The 21318-nt window shown below is 39.3% G+C and overlaps 1 protein-coding gene across 1 annotated transcript; it reads left to right on the forward strand.

Annotated features, from left to right (window-relative positions):
- Nucleotides 1-933: 933 nt before the first annotated feature.
- LOC122552819 (usherin) lies at nt 934-19495 on the forward strand. Its single transcript, XM_043695805.2, has 4 exons — nt 934-1017; nt 2678-2907; nt 13228-13443; nt 14329-19495. The coding sequence occupies exons 1-4, from the start codon at nt 966-968 to the stop codon at nt 14416-14418; spliced, it is 588 nt and encodes a 195-aa protein (XP_043551740.2). The 5' UTR covers nt 934-965; the 3' UTR covers nt 14419-19495.
- Nucleotides 19496-21318: the final 1823 nt, after the last annotated feature.

The raw sequence follows: 21318 nt of genomic DNA on the forward strand, positions 1-21318 counted from the left end.
ATCTGGATGTACCTGCAAGTTACCAATGCATTATACAGGCAAATATATTCACTGTTTCAGTTAGCAGTTGAATTTTCTTTTAGAAAGGAGGGAGATGCTGTCTGTGTGCTCTGCCTTTAAGAGAGTTCACCTTTAAAGATTCCTTGGGACATGTGAATGCCATGTGTGACTCTGCCTGGCAGTCAGCTTTGTATTTGCACACTGCACTCACTGAAATCAGTTGATTCAGTGTAACGTCTGCTTCATAATTTGGGATATGTCTTATTGTTTTAAGAAAACTAACCTTGCTGATCAAACGCTGACAAGTGATTATTACAATATATCATTTACACGAGACAGGCAGACTTATTTCCATGTGGCATGAAATTGTGCAGCCAGCTCCCAGCAGGAGTGCTGGATCAACGGATTCATCAATGGGAAAGAAGAGGGATGCTAAAAGCCACCTCTCTGGCTTTGCTCCCAACTCATATATGCACCTCTCTCTGTGAGCCCCATCCCTAAAACACTCTCTGACATTACTTGCCTTTGGCCTGGAATACTCCTTGATACTGGAACTCTGCTATCTGTCAATCTGACATTAATGACAGCCTCTCCAGAAGCACTGTTGAATGAAAGATCAGCTGGACTCTGATTGGCCAGCAGCTCTTGACAGATGGAACCTTTGCTCCCAGGGTCCTGATTTGAGCAAAAAGACCTACTGCTGGCCTCACCACTGCCTGATTGGCTTCCATGAGGAAAGGGAAACATGTTGCTCTGTCTACAGTCAGTAGGCCTGACACTTTAATACAATCCTATTGCTTGTAGCAATGCATCTGTATCTTTCTACTTAGTAATTGATGTTTGCACAACAATACTGACAATGAAAATTTTTGCTATTGTGGTAAAAATCTAAAATATTGACGTAACTGGAATTATTTTTTTTATTTGTTATAGCTTTTCTATTTCAAGTTATATGTACAACAGATATGGGAAGCGCAAGTACTCCCACTATCAAATATAACACAGCAACACGTGTGGGTAAGCATTTTGCATATTTGCTTTGTTTTAAATCACTTGTATAAATTTGATTCCTTTAACCTCCTCAGTGGAAATGTAAATTTTAAAAATTAGCTGCAGTCATGTAAATTAAATCAAAAAATAAACAAAAGGCTTGCAAGAAAATAATATATCAACCACTGTCAATTATTACCATAATCAAGTATGAGTAAACCAGTAACATGAGTCATATTTAGTATTGTTCACTCTAATTTAACATGTTTTTCAATTGGTTCCCAGTCTGATCAGAGTCCATGCATACCGCAGCAATGTGATGCCTGGTATTTAAGTCCCATCCTGTAGAAAGTGCCCTCCAATTTAACAAGTAATAAAGTTTCATAAAACTAATAGAATCATTTGTGAGCATGTATAAAAGTGTAATTACGTGTCAGAATTTGCTCTGACCTCATGTGGCTTGTCCATGTATGAAAAGTGTGAGGGAGGACTCAAGTAAACATTTCCTTAAAATGGCGTGTTTGGATGCAAGAGGTAAGATTAAAAAATAATCACAGCAAGATCTGTGATGGACACATTATTGAAGTACCTCTCAAAGTTGGGAGCTGTTAATAACATGAAAATTGTCCCTTTTAATCCCGATTGGAGAAAGGCAGACCATAGGAGTAATGCGGGACACGTCTATTACATCAATCTTATCCATAATCATGTTACCTCTAACATCTACCAGCATGAAACTTCAACAGTGGAGTCATATAGAAGAAGCTATGCAAATAACTTTGAGTTCAATAATATAAATGTTAATTCTATACACAAGTTACCACATATAATAAGGAAGCTTTAGTTTTCTTTCAAAGGTTTCTCAAAAAGAAATACAAAACTTAAATACATGTATGCAAATCATTTTTTTTCAAACTCACAACCCTGAAAAATAGCCAAGGGCTGGAAATTGTAGGGCCAACCACTGTCTCTCTGCCCATTCAGAGAATCAAAGGAAGGCCCTGTCACTTCAGTGGAAGAGGACCAATGGAATTGACTGTCCTTCAGGTATTTAATTGTCCTCCACTCGCAACTGAGGACCAAAGTGATTAAAAGCTCATCTGCTGGGAATAGACAGTGTTACCAGCGTCATCTCCTTGTCACCACCAGTGGCATTGGGAGTGGTGGCTGCTGTTGGATTTGTACCCACCAGGTGCCCGGGCACATTTTTAGACCCCAGGTCAAAGGTGAGTGAGGGTGGGATGGTGCTGGTGGAGTGGGCATGGCAGGAGCTGGATTAGCAAGAGGACTTTAAAATCCCTTCCCTTATCAATGCATAGAATATCTAATAATGAGGCACCTTCCCCACACCATCCCACCCAGGAAGCTTCTGGCAAATCTAACAGGAATTACTGAGCAACCTGCTGCGGGCATAGAAAATCTCTCCAGCTTCTGTTAAAACCCTGATGTGGTACTTAATTGACAACATGCTGTGGTGGCCAGGAATCCCATGCTGCATCCCTTGTACACTCCAACTTAATCAGAGGAAGTTCCACCCTCTTCAAGAGGCTGACAAGGGGATCTCCTGTCATTGAATGGACAGAGCCTTCATGTTTCTGCTGTGATGGGCTGCATTAAGTCTAGCCCTGAGAAGGTTTTAATTATTTTTGGAAATCAAATGTCTTCATGTCTTCTACTTGTTTTAAAGGTTCTACAATACCCACTGTTGAGGAGAAAACAGGAGTACCACAATCAAACACACTGTTTTACAATGAATTGTGGTTCATTACAATAATGGCAGTCCTTGGATTGCTGTTTCTGGCTATATTCTTGGCTATCCTACTGCAAAGGGCAATAACTAAACAACCATTCAAACGAGAGAGGCCTCCTTTAATTCCACTACAGAAGAGGACTAATCTGCCTAATGAATCCTTCATGGTAAGTTTTTGAAAGTCTTCTGTTATTGTCAGGTACAAATTATATCCAACATGCACAAGTTACAAGAATGTGAAGGAACACACTCCATTGTCTGGTTGAGTTCAGGTCCAGTAACACTCGGGAAGCTTGACACAATTCAGGACAAAGCAGCATATTTGACAGACAAACATAACTCCCTTCACCACTGACACTCAGGAGCTGCACTGCAGAAATTCACTGAGGCTTCTTAGACAATACCTTCCAAACCCACAACCACTATCATCTAAGGACAAGGGCAGCATAAACACAAGAGCATCATCAGCTGCAAAGTTCCCTTTCAAGACACCTGCCAATCCGACTTGTAAATCACCATTCCTTCAGTGTCATTGGGTCAAGATCCTGGAATTTCCTTCCCAACAGCATTGTAGAAGTAGCTACAGCAAATGGACTGCAGCAGTTCAAGAAGGCAGCTCACCATCACTTTCTCCAGAGCAATTAAGGCTGGCCAACAAATGTTGGCCCAGCTAGTGACACCGAATTCCATGAGTGAATTTTCAAAAAGCAAGTCCAATTCAACATAAATCAATAGTGTACGATTATGCAACAAACAGCATTTAGAGTGTTCACAGGACCCAAAGAAAAGTTTGATGTAAATCTCCTTTTCAGATAACGGAGGTAAATTTGCTCAGAGCTTCTCTTATTCTTCAGCTATTACTTCAGCAAAATCCAACAGAATTCCCACTCAATAAAGTAAAAAACCTTCTTGCCTCACACCTAAAGTTTTGGTAGCAGACTGGGGGAGACTTTGAGAAAATTCACTTCAGCGGACTACCCATTTTTATCAGAATCATAAATATTTGCCATAAGCTTGTCATCTTTTTCTTTAATAACAAAGAGGAGTGTGCTGATAAAGTTCACTTACCAAACAATTCATAAAGATGTCATGACAAATGCATCAATTAGATGATGATTGACAGTTAAGTTCCACTTTTTTGTTTAAATTTAAACAAGGCAGGTTGACTCTGGTCAAAGCATTGCCCTGAAGAGTGTATGAGAAACTAGCTATTGCCTGTTTTGCTAATTTGAAACCCATAGTGCCTGTTCATATTCTTAGCTGCAAAGAATAGGACCCATGTATTAACATATGCATCTTTCCATTTATACAAGTGCACCACACCGTGAGGCTGACTGATAATCATAAATTGATTGCCAGTATATTTTCTATTACTTTTTGGATTTTTCAGCAAATGCTGTTGAATTGCAGAATCACATCTAATATTGGAGACTGTGCTTAAAGTTCCTCACTATACATTGTGTAAAGTTATGACAGGGCCTAAGGCATGTTTCAGTCCTGAAAAGTGCCCAGTCTACCAAGAAGGGTAAGTTGTCTCAATGCAATATCAACCTGAGTGTTTTCAACTCGAACAGGATATTGCCTTCAACCCAAAGTGGCATTCTGTCTATTACACAAAATAAGCAATTTGGTATATGAATTTCAGTGTCACTATGATGCTAGCTATGTAGGCTATATGCCTCAAACTTCATATCAAGCGGTATGTCCGTTCAACTGTTTACAGTAGACAAGGTTCTAACTATACACAACCAGCTCTGTTTGTAATCACTCATGCCTCCCTATTGTATCACCTCACCCCCCCACCCTTTTGCAGCTGTACCCTCTATTTTACTTTACAGCACAGAAGGAAGTTATTCCGCCCATTATGTCCATGGCAGCTCTCTGCAAAAGCAACTGAACTAATCACATACCCCTGCCTTTGCTTCGCAGCCCTGGAATTTGTTTCTGTTCAACTAATTACTCAATTCTATTTTTAAAGCCACAATTAAATTTGCCTGCACCATATATGAAGTAGTGCATTCCAGATACTAATCATTCAGTGTTAAAATATTTTTCTTCTCGTCATCCTTTGGGTTTTTTTTTCTGCTATTTATGGTAAATTATTACCTTCCAGTTCTCACCGTATCCACCAATGGGAACAGATATGATCTATTTACCCCGTTCAGGCTCCTCCTAACTGAGGTCTTGTTATATCTGAATCTAATGTAGTTATTAAACTCTTCTTCTCCCCTCAGTTTGATGGTATTGCAGCACCGTCTGATGCTTCAAGTTCTGTTACCCTTAAGAGTTATACTATGTGTTTTGAGGTATGCCGAAGAGTTGTGTTCTGCAGTGTGGATAATGCAATGCAATGTTTCTTTGACACTGATTACCTGAAGTTGCATGATTTTGTCTTGAATGCAGTGAGTGCAAAGTTTACACCCTTGGTAATGTTATGAATGAAGCATTGTCACTGTGGGAAAGTGTTTGCTATTTTTGATCATTTACAAATCCAAGATTAGGTTGACCAAAGTATATTCCCCATTGTCTAATGCATAAGTCATTATTTATTTTTCTTCCACAAGCAAAAATTAGACTTGATAAATAGTTACTAAACAAGATAGTGGTCTTTAAAATCACATGATATATCGTTGTGGAAATATGATACGTCATTGTAATTACTACAATGAAGCATCACACTCATGTGGATCTTGTATTGGATCAAGAGTGTGATTTGAAGTCAGTATCTTTTATAAAGTATTAATCAATTAAAGAATGTGATGTTACTCAGTCCCACTTTAATATCTATGTTGCAGCCTCAACTCAGTGGTTGTATTGAATGGTGTCACAAGCTTATGGTCTACTCCTGCTAATATTCTTATCTGGAGTAACTAGAGTGGGTTCAGTTTCTACCCCACACACTTGGTCATACAGAGCCACATTTTTACTTCTGACATGATGAGCACAAGTTGAGGTATTTCCCGTCTTGCCACTTACATCTCGGTTGTGGAGGTAGGGGTGTGAGGTTTATTCATAACCCTACATCAAAGATAACTAATTCTTTAATAGTATCTTTGAGATATCAATAAAACTGTGAATGTATAACACACTTGCTGGGATAATTATAGATGGTGGAAAGCAGCCACGGATTAATAAGGTCCATGTTGGGGTAATGTCAGCAAAGAGCTGTTGTAACTGTTAGAACGGGTTTATTTCAACTTTTGCTGACACCAGTAGTCTTTTTTTTCTAGTTTTTAAAGGGTTGAGGATTCAGTAATAGATTCACAATACTACAGACCTTGACCACAGCATGAGCCTTTATAATTTCATAAATTCATAAGTGGTACTGGTTAAGGTCCTTGCTATAGCAAAAATGAAGTATGTTTGAACGCAGCACCGTACTCAAAAAGCTTGGTTGAATTCAAGTCTCTCTTATTTAGGTCATGCCCTCTTCCTTTTCCTGTACCAGCAAAAATGGACCCATCAGAAAAAGGGATAGAACCTCTGGTCAGCTCTAAGCCACTGCTTGAAAGATCAGTACAGCCCTCCTGACTCTGTAAGGTTCCAGCCCATAACCTGGGTAGATACTGCAGTATAGTAGCAAGGGTGTTCTGTACTGTCAGAGGTAATCATGACCCTGTAGGTCTTCCCAATTGAAGTTTAAACATTCCAACCCTACCATTTAAAGAAGTGTATCTTGTGATACAAGCTACTTATTTATAACTTCTTTATTTTAAATACTTTCAACACAAAGAACATAAGAACAAGATTTGGCCAATCAGTCATGAAGCTTCACCATTGAATTAGCTGAAGTCTGGTCAGGATTTCCAACTCCATGTTCATACCCTCATTTCATTATGTTTAATACCTTCGCATTTCAGGAAAATGACTACCTCCTTACTGAAAGCTCCAACTATCCTTGCTCCTCTAATGTCCCTAGTTTGTCATCATTAAGAAAACAGATGGATGTATTTACCTCGGATCAAAAGTCAATACCATCACACCTGCCCACAATGCACTCTGCCTGCCTTAATACAGTCCACCCCTGTAATCCATCTATGTCCCATTGAACCTTGCTGCTCTCAATTGCACCATGTGCTGTCCCTTCTATCTTAGTGAAGAAAGGTGTCCTTGGTGTCACTTTGGATTTTGTGCTCATTTCGGGTTGGATTTGAACGTGCAACCCTTGAACTCAGGGATATCAGTACGGGCGCTGACTCAAGACTGACATCCAAGAATGTTTTAAGATGAATTCTCACCACTGCTCATCATGTTCTTTGAGTTATCTGGTAGATTTGCTGGTACCTACATATTTCCTCTTTGGGATCTATAGAATCTGTATGGTCCAATGTGGTAGACGAAAACACTTTACTAGCCGAATGACAAGAGGCTCTTGTCTTAACTAAGATAAGGTTTATTACATGATAACAACAATAGTATAAGTTACATTAATGTGATGGACATTGCTACAGAAACAGTAAGAAAGGGCCAGATGGTAGGTTTTACTCCTTGGAGATCTTAAGCTGCTCTCCTACCAAGTCTGTATGATGCCATCATTGTGTACGGTGCTAAAGGCACTTAGAACATAGGACATTACAGCGCAGTACAGGCCCTTCAGCCCTTGATGTTGCGCCGACCTGTGGAACCAATCTGAAGTCCATCAAACGTACACTATTCCATTATCATCCATATGTTTATCCAATGACCATTGAAATGCCCTTAAACTGGTGAGTCTACTTGTGTTGTAGGCAGTGCTTTCCATGCCCCTCCTACTCTCGGAGTAAAGAAACTACCTCTGACATCTGTCCTATATCTATCACCCTTCAATTTATAGCTATGTCCCCTCGTGCTAGTCATCACTATCTGAGGAAATAAACTCTCACTGTCCACCCTATTTGATCCTCTGATTATCTTACATGTTTAATTAAGTCGCCTCTCAACCTTCTTCTCTCTAACGAAAACGGCCTCAAGTCCATCAGCCTTTCCTCATAAGACCTTCCCTCCATACCAGGCAACATCCTAGTAAATTTCCAAAGCTTCCACATCCTTCCTATGATGCGATGACCAGAACTATACACAATATTCCAAGTGCGGCTGGACCAGAGTTTTGTACAGCTGCAGCATGACTTGTGGCTCTGAAACTCAATCCTTCTACCAATAAAACCTAACACACCATATGCATTCTTAACAACCTGGATGGCAACTTACAGGGATCTATTTACATGAACACTGAGATCTCTCTGCTCTTCTACACTACCAAGAATCTTATTATTAACCCAGTACTCTATATTCATGTTGCACCTTCCAAAGTGAATCACCTCATACATTTGCACATTAAACTCCATTTGCCACCTCTCAGCCCAGCTCTGCAGCTTATCTATGTCCCTGTGTAACCTGCAACATCCGTCAGCACTATACACAACTCCACCGACCTTAGTGTCATTCACAAATTTACTAACCTTCCTTCTACACCCTCATCTAGGTCATTGATAAAAATGACAAACAGCAATGGCCCCAAAACAGGTCCTTAATGTACTCCACTAGTAACTCAACTCCAGGATGAACATTTCCCATCAACCACCACCCTGTCTTCTTTCAGCTCACCAATTTCTGATCCAAACCATTAAATCATCCTAAATCCCATGCCTCCATATTTTATGCAATAACCTACTGTGGGAACCTTGCCAAACACCTTACTGAAATCCATATACACCACATCAACTGCTTTACCCTCATCTATCTGTTTGGTCACCATCTCAAAGAACTCCATAAGGTTTGTGAGGCACGACCTACCCTTCACAAAACTGTATTGGGTATCCCTAATCAACTTATTCCTCTCTAGATGATTATAAATCCTATTTCTTGTAATCTTTTTCAACACTTTATCCACAACTGAAGTAAGGTTCACTGATCTATGAATACCAGGGTTATCTCTACTTCCCTTCTTGAACAAAGGAGCAACATTTGCTATCCTCCCATCTTCAGGCACCATTCCTGTAGTCAATGAAGACATAAAGATCAAAGCCAAGGGCTCTGCAATCTCCTCCCTGGCTTCCCAGAGAATCCTAGGATAAATCCCATCTGGCCCAGGGGACTTACCTATTTTCACATGTTCCAGAATTGCTAACACCTCCTATTGGTGAACCTCTAGTAACCTGTATCTCTGTATTCTCCTCGACTACATTGTATTTTTTCTAGTGTGAATACTGAGGAAAAATATTCATTTAGCACTTTCCCTAACTCCTCGGACTCCACACACAACTTCCCACTACTATCCTTGACTGGCCCTATTCTTTCTCTAGTTATTCTTTTATTCCTGATCTACAGCTTTAGGGTTTTCCTTGATCCTATCTGCCAATAATTTCTAATTTGCCTTCCTGTCTCTTCTTAGCTCTCTCTTCAGGTCTTTCCTGGCTAACTTGTAACTCTGTAACTGAGCCTTCCTGCCTCATCCTAACATAAGCCGCCTTCTTCCTCTTAACAAGAGATTCAACTTCTTAGTAAAGCACAACTCCTTCGCTTGACACTTTCTCCCTGCCTGACAGGTACATACTTAGCAAGGACACACAGCAGCTGTTCCTTGAATAAGCTCCAACTTCAGTTATGCCCATCCCCTGCAGTTTCCTTCCCTATCCCAAGCATCCCAAATCTTGCCTAATCGCATTGTAATTGCCTTTCCCCCAGCAATAACTCCTGCCCTGTGTTATATACCTATCTTTTTTCATCAGTAAAGTAAACCTAACCGAATAGTGGTCACTATCACCAAAGTGCTCACCTACCTCCAAACCTAACACCGGGCCTGGTTCATTACCCAGTACCAAATCCAATGTGGCCTCGTCCCTTGTTGGCCTGTGAACATACTGTGTCAGGAAACCATCCCACACACATTGGACAAAACTGACTCATCTAAAGTACTCAAACTATAGTATTTCCAGTCAATATTTGGAAAGTTAGCGTGCCCCATAACAACTACCCTATTCCTCTCACTCCTATCCAGCATCATATTTGCTATCCTTTCCTCTTTATCTCTGGAACTATTTTGGAGGCCTATGGAAAATTCCCAACAGGGTGATCTCTCCTTTCCTGTTTTTAACTTCAGTAGATGAGTCCTCAAACTTCCTTTTTGCGACAGTTATGCTGTCCTTGACTAACAATTCCACACCTCCCCCTCTTATACCATCTTCTCTGTTCTTACTGAAACATCTCATTTCCAGAACCTGCAACAACCATTCCTGTCCCTGCTCAACCCATGTCTCCGAAATGGCCACAACAGTGAAGTCCCAGGGACCAACCCATGCTGTAAGTTCACCTACTTTATTTCAGATGCCCCTGGAGTTGAAGTAGACACAATTCAAACTACCTTCCTGCCTGCCAGTGAACTCTTGTTACCTTGAAACCTCATTTCTGACCTCACTACTCTAAACCTCCCCGACACTGGAACTACAACTTAGGTTCCCATCCCTCTGCTGAGTTAGTTTGAACCCTCCCAAAGAGCATTAGCAAATTCCCCCCCCCCACAGGATATTGGTACCCCTCTGGTTCAGGTGAAGACCATCCTGTTTGTTGAGGTCCCATCTACCCCAGAATGAGCCTCAATTATCCATGTATCCGAAACCCTCCTTCCTGCACCATCCCAATAGCCACATGTTCAACTCCTCTCTCTCCCTATTCTTCACCTCGCTAGCATGTGGCATGGGCAACAAACCAGAGATAACAACTCTGTTTGTTCTAGCTCTAAGTTTCCACCCTAGCTCCCTGAATTTCTGCCTTAAATTCCCATCCCTTTTCCTATCTATGTCGTTTGTGCCTATATGGACCACGACTTGGGGTTGCTCCCCCTCAAGGATCCTGAAAGTATGATCCGAGACATCACGAACCCTTGCACCTGAGAGGCAACACACCAACCGTTGAGTATCTCTCATTCCCACAGAACCTCCTATCTGTCCCCCTAACTATGGAGCCCCAAGTGACCAATGCTCTGCTCATCTCCCCCTTCCCTTCTGAACAACAGGGACATACTCTGTGCCAGAGATTTGTACCCCATGGCTTACCCTTGGTAAGTCGTCCACCCCCCCCACCCCCCAACAGCATCCAAAACGGAATACTTGCTGTTGAGGGGAACGGCCACAGGGATTCCCTGCATTGCCTGCCAGTTCGCTTTCCATCCCATCTGCCTTTTTCTTGTACCTGAGGTGAGACTACCTCCCTGTAATTCCTCTCTATAACCCCTTCCACCTCCCAAATGATCCAAAGGTCATCCAGCTCCAGTTCCCTAATGCGGTTTTTGAGGAGCTGGAGTTGAATGCACTTCCCACAGATGCAGTCAGCAGGGACACTAGTGGTGACTGTTACCTCCCACATTCTGCAGGAGGAACAATCAACTACCCTCACCTCCATTCCCACTATACTAAATTCCCAAATAGACTGTAGAAAAATAAAGATTTTTTTAAAATCTAGTTTTCTTACCAATCCGGCATACAGAACTTTTTTTTTGGTTAAAGGAGGAGGATGGGTGGGAGACACTACCTGAATAGTGTTTTGGATAACACAACCACCCTAATATATTACCTAACTATTCAGCAGTCCCGTGTCCGCTCCTGCTCAGCGTGCACTCTGCCTATTCACGAGGTAAGTATTTAAATCAGTGACTCACCTTCCCATCAGCCCCCGGTCAACGCTCCCGCTCTTCCTGCTGCTGAAACAAAAATGGAGGGCACCGACCCTCAACGTAAGTATTTAAGTCAGTGACTCACCACCTTCGTGTTAACCACTTCAGACTCATACACCTAATAAAGCAAAGAAAGTCAGTTCAAGTGTATAAAAGTTCTCCCATGGCTGTAGGAAGGTGGTACTTGAAGGAGGCAAATGGGACCTTTGACCATCGAAAAGCAAATCAGCTAATCTTTGAATTTACCACGGATATTTAAAACCTGACAGCAGCATAGCAAATCAATGAAAAAGCAATAACAGGTGGTAATAGTGGTAAATTGAAACATAAACTAATATCATAGTTACCTGATCGAAAAGCAAGAGTGTTGAAATCCTGGATTTAATTTCACAGCCTCTAAGATCTGTCTGAACAGCAAAAAATGTCTTCCATTGTATTTTTAAATATCTGATTTAGAAATGTTTTGCTTGGCATGCATACTTCCCTGTATCACACTTGTGCCTGCCTTCACACAAGTTCAGTTTTTATAACGGAATAAACATGAAGCAAACTTTCTGCTTGGTTACACCTATGTGTAACCAGTATAGGTTGGCTGTAAACATTTATACTAATCTATTACACCATATCTCTGCCATCTTAATGTCTAACTTAATTTTCCTGCTGTTTCATTTGGGATGAGTAGTTTATGAATTACGATAGGTAAATTAGGTTCCAATGGTATAATTATTTGCCCACACTATTTGCTAGAGTTGACTCCATAATAATAAACTGCTCCACATGAAATGGATTGCAGTACTCATGATTTCTAGAGGTTGGTGTTTTCTTACAAAGTGAAATAAAATACTTATATACAAAGATATCTTGCTGTGTGTTGAAATTGTGATTTTGTTGACTCTTAATCTCTTCGTCAAATCACTGCCAATTGCTCAGAATGCATGGTCCCAAGCAATTTGGCCCAGTATTTTGGAAATGTCTACTACATTGATTCAACAGATTAACCAAGTGAAATTATTCTTTAATTATCCTTTAATCAAGGAGCAACTGAAGGGTACCAGGCTGGTTATGCTTCACAGCAGCCAGTTTTCTGCCACTGGATTATACCAAAGCTATAATTCGAGGCAAATATATGTGGAAAGCAGTAACACAGCTGTGCTATCTGCAGGAAGGATACGTACAGCTAGTATGTGGTATAGATGTAGTACTACGAATGGTATTAACAGTCAACAATGCCTTCAGGTCCTCTGCCTTCACCTCTTTCTCACACATTCTATTGGAGTTCTGTGAATGAAGTGTCCGAGGTGGCTAACAAAGTGACCTCCTACCTAATAATTCTGGATCAGTGGTGCTGGAAGAGCAAAGCAATTCGGGCAGCATACAGTGCCATCACTATTGTCAGCCATGAATATTGTGCTGCTTTATCCCTTGGGAAGAGACAGTTTGGCAATGCCAGAGGGTAACAGCCACTGGGTGCCAAAGGCATTTTCTAAACCTAAATGCTTTTTGAAAGTACATAAATTTGATAAGCCGTTAGAAAGGTGACCAACAATTTTATTCAACAAATTAGTAAATTACAAGTGGTTACACTTCATATTATTTACCATTCTTTGTAATGAACCCTTAAAAATAACCAGGCATTAATTAATAACAAATATGATAAACTGGTGTGCTATTTATTATCTAACACTGCTATAAATGTGTGAAGGGTTTGGTGTATTGGAAATAAGTTTGTGTTCAGCTTTGCTCCAGTTTTGAGCTGTGCATGCGGCTCTTCAATCAGTGTGGCATTAGTAAATGGTATCAGGAATTAGTAATCATAATTATTCATTGTTTTGATTTTAAGGGACTAACTGACACAAAAATCACAGAACGTGGAGCTCAAATCAGTAATTCCAACATCTCAGTGCTTTGTGTGCCAAGCCAGAGTCAGCTAAGTGACGCCTGTTCTCAGACTTCTCTGCACCGCAGTGTCAGTCAGCTAATTGATACCCATGACAGAAAATCCCTCATTGAAGACTCAGTTTGGGACTCTCTTGGACATGGTCGTGACAGTGGAATGGTAATTAAGTCATGAACATGTATGGTGTTGAAATTTATAAAAAGCTTAGGGGATAATATTGGTCAGAGCCATCACTGCATGTTGGGATAACAGGGAATCAGCATCCCATCTTTTATCATTGAGCCCAGTTCACTTTTCCATCCAAGTCAGTAGAAAAGAAAATTGGAATGCTATAAAAGTGGCTGAAAGTTTGTTTTTGGTTTCGTTTGCATTAGTCATTAATCAGTTTCACTCTTTTTCGTAAAGTAATCATTGATTTAGTCGCATTTCAGAGTTGAATTTGATTAATCTGGAATCCAATATAAATCATGATTATACGAGAAGTGATTAAGTACATATAAAAAGATGAAAACCTTACTAATTCAGCAAATTCATCATGAAATCTAAGAATAGTCAAATTTGAAAATGTTTCCTAGTCGGGGTAGCGCATGACAAGAGGCCAAACACATGAGATCTTTAAGAACTCCAAAAGGGAATTCAGAATAAATTTCTTTATCTATAAAGTGCTGACATCACGGACATTGCTCCCCAAGGGGACAGTTGAATGAATAGTGTAGATAAATTTAAGGAAAAGCAAGACAGGTATATGGGGAGCAAAGGAATAAAGGGTTACTATGATAAATTTCATTAAGGAAAGATGCAAGGAGACTTGGAAGAAGCATTAATGCTTGTATGGACAGTTTGGGCTGAATGGCCTGTTTTTATGCTGTATATTTATGTATTTGCACAGTAATCAATGTCTGAATAGAGAAAATACTGTGTAATTACATGATTGAATTCAATGAAACTAGACTATCCATATAATTTGACTAAGCACATGTACAAGAATTTATAGTTGTTGTAAATGGATAATGCTTATCTAATGTGATTTTATTTCTTTTCCAGTACCCAGATGATGAAGAACTATTTGAGTCAATTAAAGGTTTTAGTTCAGTTACAAAGGAGCACACAATATTCACAGACACTCAGCTGTAACAAGAATTTTCACAAAGCTGAAAGTGCTGGAGAAGCTCAACAGATCTGGCAGCAGCTGTGGAGGGAGAAACAGAGTTCACATGGAATTTCTTTGGAACTACAGAGAGAGTGGAAAAGTCACAGTTTTTATACTATTTTGTTTTTATTTTACTTTTTGAAGCATATTTATTTCTAGGTTTCAAAACATGTTCATAAATAAATGAGTTAGTGATGTATATTTAGTAAGTCAAAGATATTTAGTTGCTGGTCACCATTATGAGAATCCTTTTGCATTTTCATTTGGGTTGCGTTTACATAACTTTCATTCTGGAGAACTTTTCAAAGTCACAGTTCATAATGTGATAAATCTACTGTCCAGCAGAGGGCCCTATGTTAGTAGCAACTGATGTTGAATGTATTTATTCAATCTTGTCTGAAGTATATTCATACTTTCTGACAAGATATTAATACAAGTACTTAAAGTTCATATATTTTCCAAATTCAAACCATGATATATAAACAAATTACTCATTGTACAAACTGTCAACAGCTCTGTTAGATGTTTGCACATTCCATGAAGTCTTATTTCTAAGAGCAGGTACAAATGACATAATCCTTTATTAAAGACAGTGTCAGATTGTCTGATCCTTGAAAGCAGTATGCTTCCTGGTAAATCACAATTGCCTTGTTAGCAATTTTCCACTGATATTTATGGAAAGAAAATTGCAGGCATTGCACCTATCATCACCCCCAACTTCCAGGCCTTGCCAATGGAACAGGGACCGAGAAAGTTTTATTCATATGGCACCGTGAACACTTTCATTCAAATTGTACATGCTATTTTTCAATTTGAAGTTGCAAACAATAGGAACTACCTAGAGCGTTCTAATGAAGGCTTACCAGACTCGAACAAAGACTTCGCTTTTTCTCCACAGATGCTGATAGGCCTGCTGAGTTTTTTTCCAGCAATTTCTGCTATTGTTTCAGATCTTAAGCATCTGGAGTTCGTTGTCTTATTAGAGGAGTACCTATGTTCAGACACAGCAGTGCTCGGTTTTAGCACCAACAACTGTGTGATCCTCTTTATGGTGGGGTTTTAGAAACAGTGAACAGTAAGGAAAATGAAATGAAAACAGAACAGAGAACCTCTTTGATAATATCTCACTATTTATCATCTAGTCACTTATATCTTTTAATTCATCTTGCCATAAGAAAAGCAACATTGATTGAACCTTATTAACGCAGCTTGTTTGTGAGACACTTATGCTAACAAGTCAAAATTTCTCATTTTAAGATACTAAAATGCTCAACAAATTGAAGGGGTAAAATTTTGGGTGGGTTCCTTTATTAATGTGAAGAATTACCCACACAATTGTACATCATACTGTCAGTGGTGACTACTGCATTTATATTTTATCTTCAAAAACTTGCTGACTCTTCATGTGCTGTATACAAATTAACTGAAACATATTCAGGCTTTATTCCCAAGTGATTAACACAAAACAAATCTTTTAAAACAAAGTAGCTACTGGATTCTGTGATGTTATGCTTTTATTTCCTAAGAGGAATTGTTGTAGTTTAGCTTGTCAGGTCTACAGTCTAACTGTGAAATATGAACATGGTGTGAGTCTCAGAACATGTAAATCACACTTAATAACTGATAATCAGTATACAGGTACATGTTTTTGAGGTTTAGTTTTGGAACTTTTTGCATTAAATTAGAATGGAGAACAATGGCCTCATCATGTGAGAAAACTCTCAGGGTGTTACTAGTTTATAAAGAAAATCAGGTCACCCCATGCCCATAAGGAGGATGTTGATGAGCAAGCAACATGAGCAACAAAAGCAATCTGACAAGTGCTGTATATGAATAATTTGTAATGAGAGCCATGGGTATTGTTAACTCCCTATAGACTGAAATTTAAATGAAACAGTATACTCATGCAATTATTGGAACCAAGATATTTTAAAAAAGAACTTAAACAATGCACACTTATGCTGCACCAGGTTTCTGAAATGAGAAAAGTATTTAACCAGACAATATATAGATTTCATTACTTTGTGTGGGTTTGCACTTACAAATTTCATCAGTGTACTTCAAAGCCTACAGTCAATCTACAACACAAAAAAGTGCAGTATTTGAAAGAGAATGAGGTAAATTTTCTGAGAAGATAAAAAGATCATAAAGAAGTCAGCTTAACATTGGGCCAACATTATATGAGTCAGTGATAAACCTCCGACTCATAATTCAGCCAGTTTCTGGAAAGCTCACCAAAAGAAAGGGAGGTAATTATATATGCAGGTAGAGTTAGAGGTCTAATGCTATTTTGCCAAGCGATGTTGCAACTTAAAGTTACCTGTTCTCACTCCGAAGCACTCTCAACAGATTATTGGTAGTAACACATGCTCAATAGACAGGATCATGTTAAGTCCGTTTGCTCCACGTACTTGTGGGGGGAAAAAAAGCGTATTCTACATTCAATGTGGGCCATTGTTTTCACACAATTGGACAGTCCTTTCACTGCTGATCATGTGACAAAGCTGTAACTGACTTGTCGATTCAAAGGTACCCAGTTCAAATGGTTATAAAGCTATCAATCTACATACTTAATTACTGATGAATAAGATGGACTTTGGAATATCAAATGTGGGGACTATTAATGACCCCAAACTTTGGAAAGTGCAGAAATATGATGATGTTTGACAGTCATGAGGTGTTGTTCCTAATCAGTAAAAACAAAAGGCCATATTGGACTGTTCATTAGTTAACTGTTTGATAAATGAGCATGCTAATTAACTAAATATCCACCTCTGAGCAAAGCATATGAACATGAATGAAAGGCATTCTAAAAGTGGAGAATGGTTCTTGGAATTGTTGATATTTAATGTTCAAATCTGATACAAACCTTCCAAATGATAAATAGGATAAATAGTTATAAAATGATTATAAAGATAACTAAGTTATGGATTGACTTGTCAATTAATGCAGCTTCAATAATTATGGCAATTTGTTAAAAAGTCTACTTCTGCAAATAGGGAATGGCATTGTCCATATTACTTAGGTTTAAACTGTGATTATTTCAGAGTCTTTTCAATTGTATTAGTAACTCTGTTTTCTAAAAGCAATATCAAGAGTAACAGTGAATATATGGGCAGTCGAAAGCTCAGAATATGGCTATAAGCACCTCAGAGTGAAAACAAAAGATAAAATGCAGGTATTCAAAATAATTTCTAAAGCAGTGTGTTTTGTCCATCAGTTTTTTTTTTGTAATTATGTCTAAGTGTCTTAAACAAAATACATCTGAAGTGTCAAATCTGTTCAGTTTGGTACATACTTCTGTGCAAAATTCAGTATTTCAACAAATGTTTAGTTTGCATATTTAAATTTGCAGGCCTAGAAATTAAATTGCTTATAGACAAGATGCCTTTAGTATGGCATATTGGACCAGATTGTCAGGATAGCATAGGCACAGACCAACATTAATATAAACAATCATTATAGTACTTTAAAAAATGATTCTATGATTGTTTAGTTGGAAAATTGGGTTGTCCTGAAAATTTACCCATGAAGTGACAAACTGGGACAGCAAATCCTTTTGCCAATAGGAGCCTTCAGACATTGGATTTATAGGGCTCACCAATCCGAAGAGGTTATTGCTGGTTACTTAGTCTTCTGAGGTTGCAGGTTAAAATTACTAGTGGCCCAAAAGTTTACTTATAGTAACCACATAGAGCTGCATTGTTCTTGTCTTCACCATAAACAATTTTGTTCTTTGGTGTCATTTGATTTTTGGGGCTAGAAGAGGTAGGAGGAACAAATAAGGTGGAAAAGAATAAGAGTGGTTGGATGACAGAGAGAGATGGATATGGAGAAGGCTACCATATCCACAGTCGGATATCACTAAGATCATTTTATGCATCAAATGTGGATATGGCAGCTTATTGTTTAAAGTTACAGGACTAGTTATCCCAAGGCCTGGACTTGTGATTGAGGGACATGTTAACAATTCTTACCATGGGAGCTAGGGAATTTATACTCAACTAATAAAGTAAATCTGGCATTAAAACTAATTTCAGAAATGGTGGTCATCACATTACTAAGTTATTGTAAACACCCATCTGGCTCACTAATGGCGGTTAGGGAAGGAAATATGCAGCCTTTACATGGTCTATACATTACTTCAGATCCCCAGTAATATGGGTATTTCTTCACACTGCTTTGAAGTGCTCAAAGGTAGAAGACAGAGGGTGGTGGTGGAGGGTTGTTTTTCAGACTGGAGGCCTGTGACCAGTGGAGTGCCACAAGGATCGGTGCTGGGTCCTCTACTTTTTGTTATTTACATAAATGATTTGGATGTGAGCATAAGAGGTACAGTTAGTAAGTTTGCAGATGACACCAAAATTGGAGGTGTAGTGAACAGTGAAGAGGGTTACCTCAGATTACAACAGGATCTTGACCAGATGGGCCAATGGGCTGAGAAGTGGCAGATGGAGTTTAATTCAGATAAATGAGAGGTGCTGCATTTTGGGAAAGCAAATCTTAGCAGGACTTATACATTTAATAGTAAGGTCCGAGGGAGTGTTGCTGAACAAAGAGACCTTGGAAATCAGGTTTATAGTTCCTTGAAAGTGCAGTCGCAGGTAAATAGAATAGTGAAGGCAGCGTTTGGTATGCTTTCCTTTATTGGTCAGAGTATGGAGTACAAGAGTTGGGAGGTCATGTTGCGGCTGTACAGGACATTGGTTAGGCCACTGTTGGAATATTGCATGCAATTCTGGTCTCCTTCCTATCGGAAAGATGTTGTGAAACTTGAAAGGGTTCAGAAAAGATTTACAAGGATGTTATGATTTGGAGATGCCAGTATTGAACTGGGGTGTACAAAGTTAAAAATCACTAGCTCCGAAAGCTAGTGTACTTCCAATTAAACCTGTTAGACTATAACCTGGTGTTGTGTGATTTTTAACTTTGTACAAGGATGTTGCCAGGGTTAGAGGATTTGAGCTATAGGGAGAGGCTGAAGAGGCTAGGGTTGTTTTCCCTGGAGGGTCAGAGGCTGACCTTATAGTGGTTTACAAAATTATGAGGGGCACGGATAGGGTAAATAGACAAAGTCTTTTCCCTGGGGTCAGGGAGTCCAGAACTAGAGGGCATAGGTTTAGGGTGAGAGGGGAAAGATATAAAAGAGACCTATGGGGCAACCTTTTCACACAGAGGGTGGTTTGTGTATGGAATGACCTGCCAGAGGAAGTGGTGGAGGCTGGTACAATTGCAACATTTAAGAGGCATTTGGATGGGTATATGAATAGGAAGGGTTTGGAGAGATAAGGGCCAGGTGCTGGCAGGTGGGACTAGATTGGGTTGGGATATCTGGTCAGCATGGAGGGGTTGGACCGAAGGGTCTGTTTCCATGCTGTACATCTCTATGACTCTAAGTGGCCTAGCAAACCAGCCATTTATCGAATAAAACCTAACAGACAACTAGGCACTGGCACATCGAATCAAGATATTTCTACAAAAGACATCCTGCGCCAAAGTTTGGAAATCTTCCTCAAACTAATTAAACACCACAGTGATACTGTCAGATTTATAGGTTTGAATATACAAGACTCCTCCTTCACCATTCCTGAGTAGGTCCTGGTGGGAGTCTCTGGGAACATCAAAATGGACTCTAGATCCACAATATTTTACGGTATCAGATTATACAAGAGCAAGAAAACACCTTGCTGATTACATCCTGTTACTGTTCTCCAGGCGGTGAATGTTAAAAATTATTTGTAAGAAACACTGACAACAAAGAATTACTAAAATGTTAACGAGGAGGTAGATTATTTTTTAAAAAGTGTTTTTTAGGTATGGTTGTTGCTGACTGGGCCAGCATTTATTGTCCATCCCTAATTCCTCCTTGATCTGTATTGCTTGATTTATTGTAGTCATATGTACATAAATACAATGAAAAGCTTTGTTTGCTAGCAGTACAGACAGATAGATCATTGTAAGGACATACAGAGCATGGGATGCTTAGACAATGAGGCATGCAGATTACACTGCACAGGAAGTGCACAAAGCAATCAACATTAACAGATCAATGTTATTTGAAGTTATTTGTTAATCTAATAAGGGCATGGCAGAAATTGTTCTTGAACCTGTTGGTGTGTTAGTTCAAGCTTCTGTACCTTCAGCCTGATGGAACACATTAGCAGGGTGGGAGAGGTCTTTGATGACGCTGGCAGCCTTTCCTTGGCAATGAGAAGTGTAAGTGGAGTCCATGTCGTACTCCTCAGCAGAAATCTGGCAGGAGGAGTAAGACATGGGAAAATGCAAAGTTGTTTACATTGGCAAGAATAAAAATAATATTACTTAAACAGGAAATGACTGTGGTGCAGAGGGATTTAGGTATTCTACAGCACAGGTCACAGAACATTAGTTTGCAGAAACAGCACACCATTCAGAAGGCTTATGAAATAATATTTAGTACAAAAGGAAAGGAAGATAAAAAGATGCTATGCTTCTGTTATTCAGACTATTGGTGAGACTACGCCTCGAATACCATGTGCTATTTTGATCTCCTTATTTGGAAGCAGTTGAGAGGGGTACTAGATTAAGACCCACCAAGAGTGGATTATATTATTTTGAATAGACTTGTTTCCACTAGAGTTTAGATGTGTAGTGGGTGACTTGGCCAAAATATAAGTTCCTGAATTGTTTGATAAATTGAACATAAAAATGATGTTTTCTTTTGTGGTCTGTCCATTTTAAAATTCGGGTATCACCTTTTCAGAATACAAATTCAAAGAATTTATTATTCTCCCTGAGATTTGTTTTGAGGCTTTCTGACCAGCTACCAGTCTTTGTGGAGATGGAAAAGCTACCTTTACACTTAGCAGACACACTGCATTTTATGCAAAAGCTTATTTGGTGAT

Source organism: Chiloscyllium plagiosum, unplaced genomic scaffold (genome assembly GCF_037043375.1).
Source record: "Chiloscyllium plagiosum isolate Xiang-an unplaced genomic scaffold, Cpla_swu_hap1 HiC_scaffold_10, whole genome shotgun sequence".
In the NCBI taxonomy this organism is placed as follows: Eukaryota; Metazoa; Chordata; class Chondrichthyes; order Orectolobiformes; family Hemiscylliidae; genus Chiloscyllium; species Chiloscyllium plagiosum.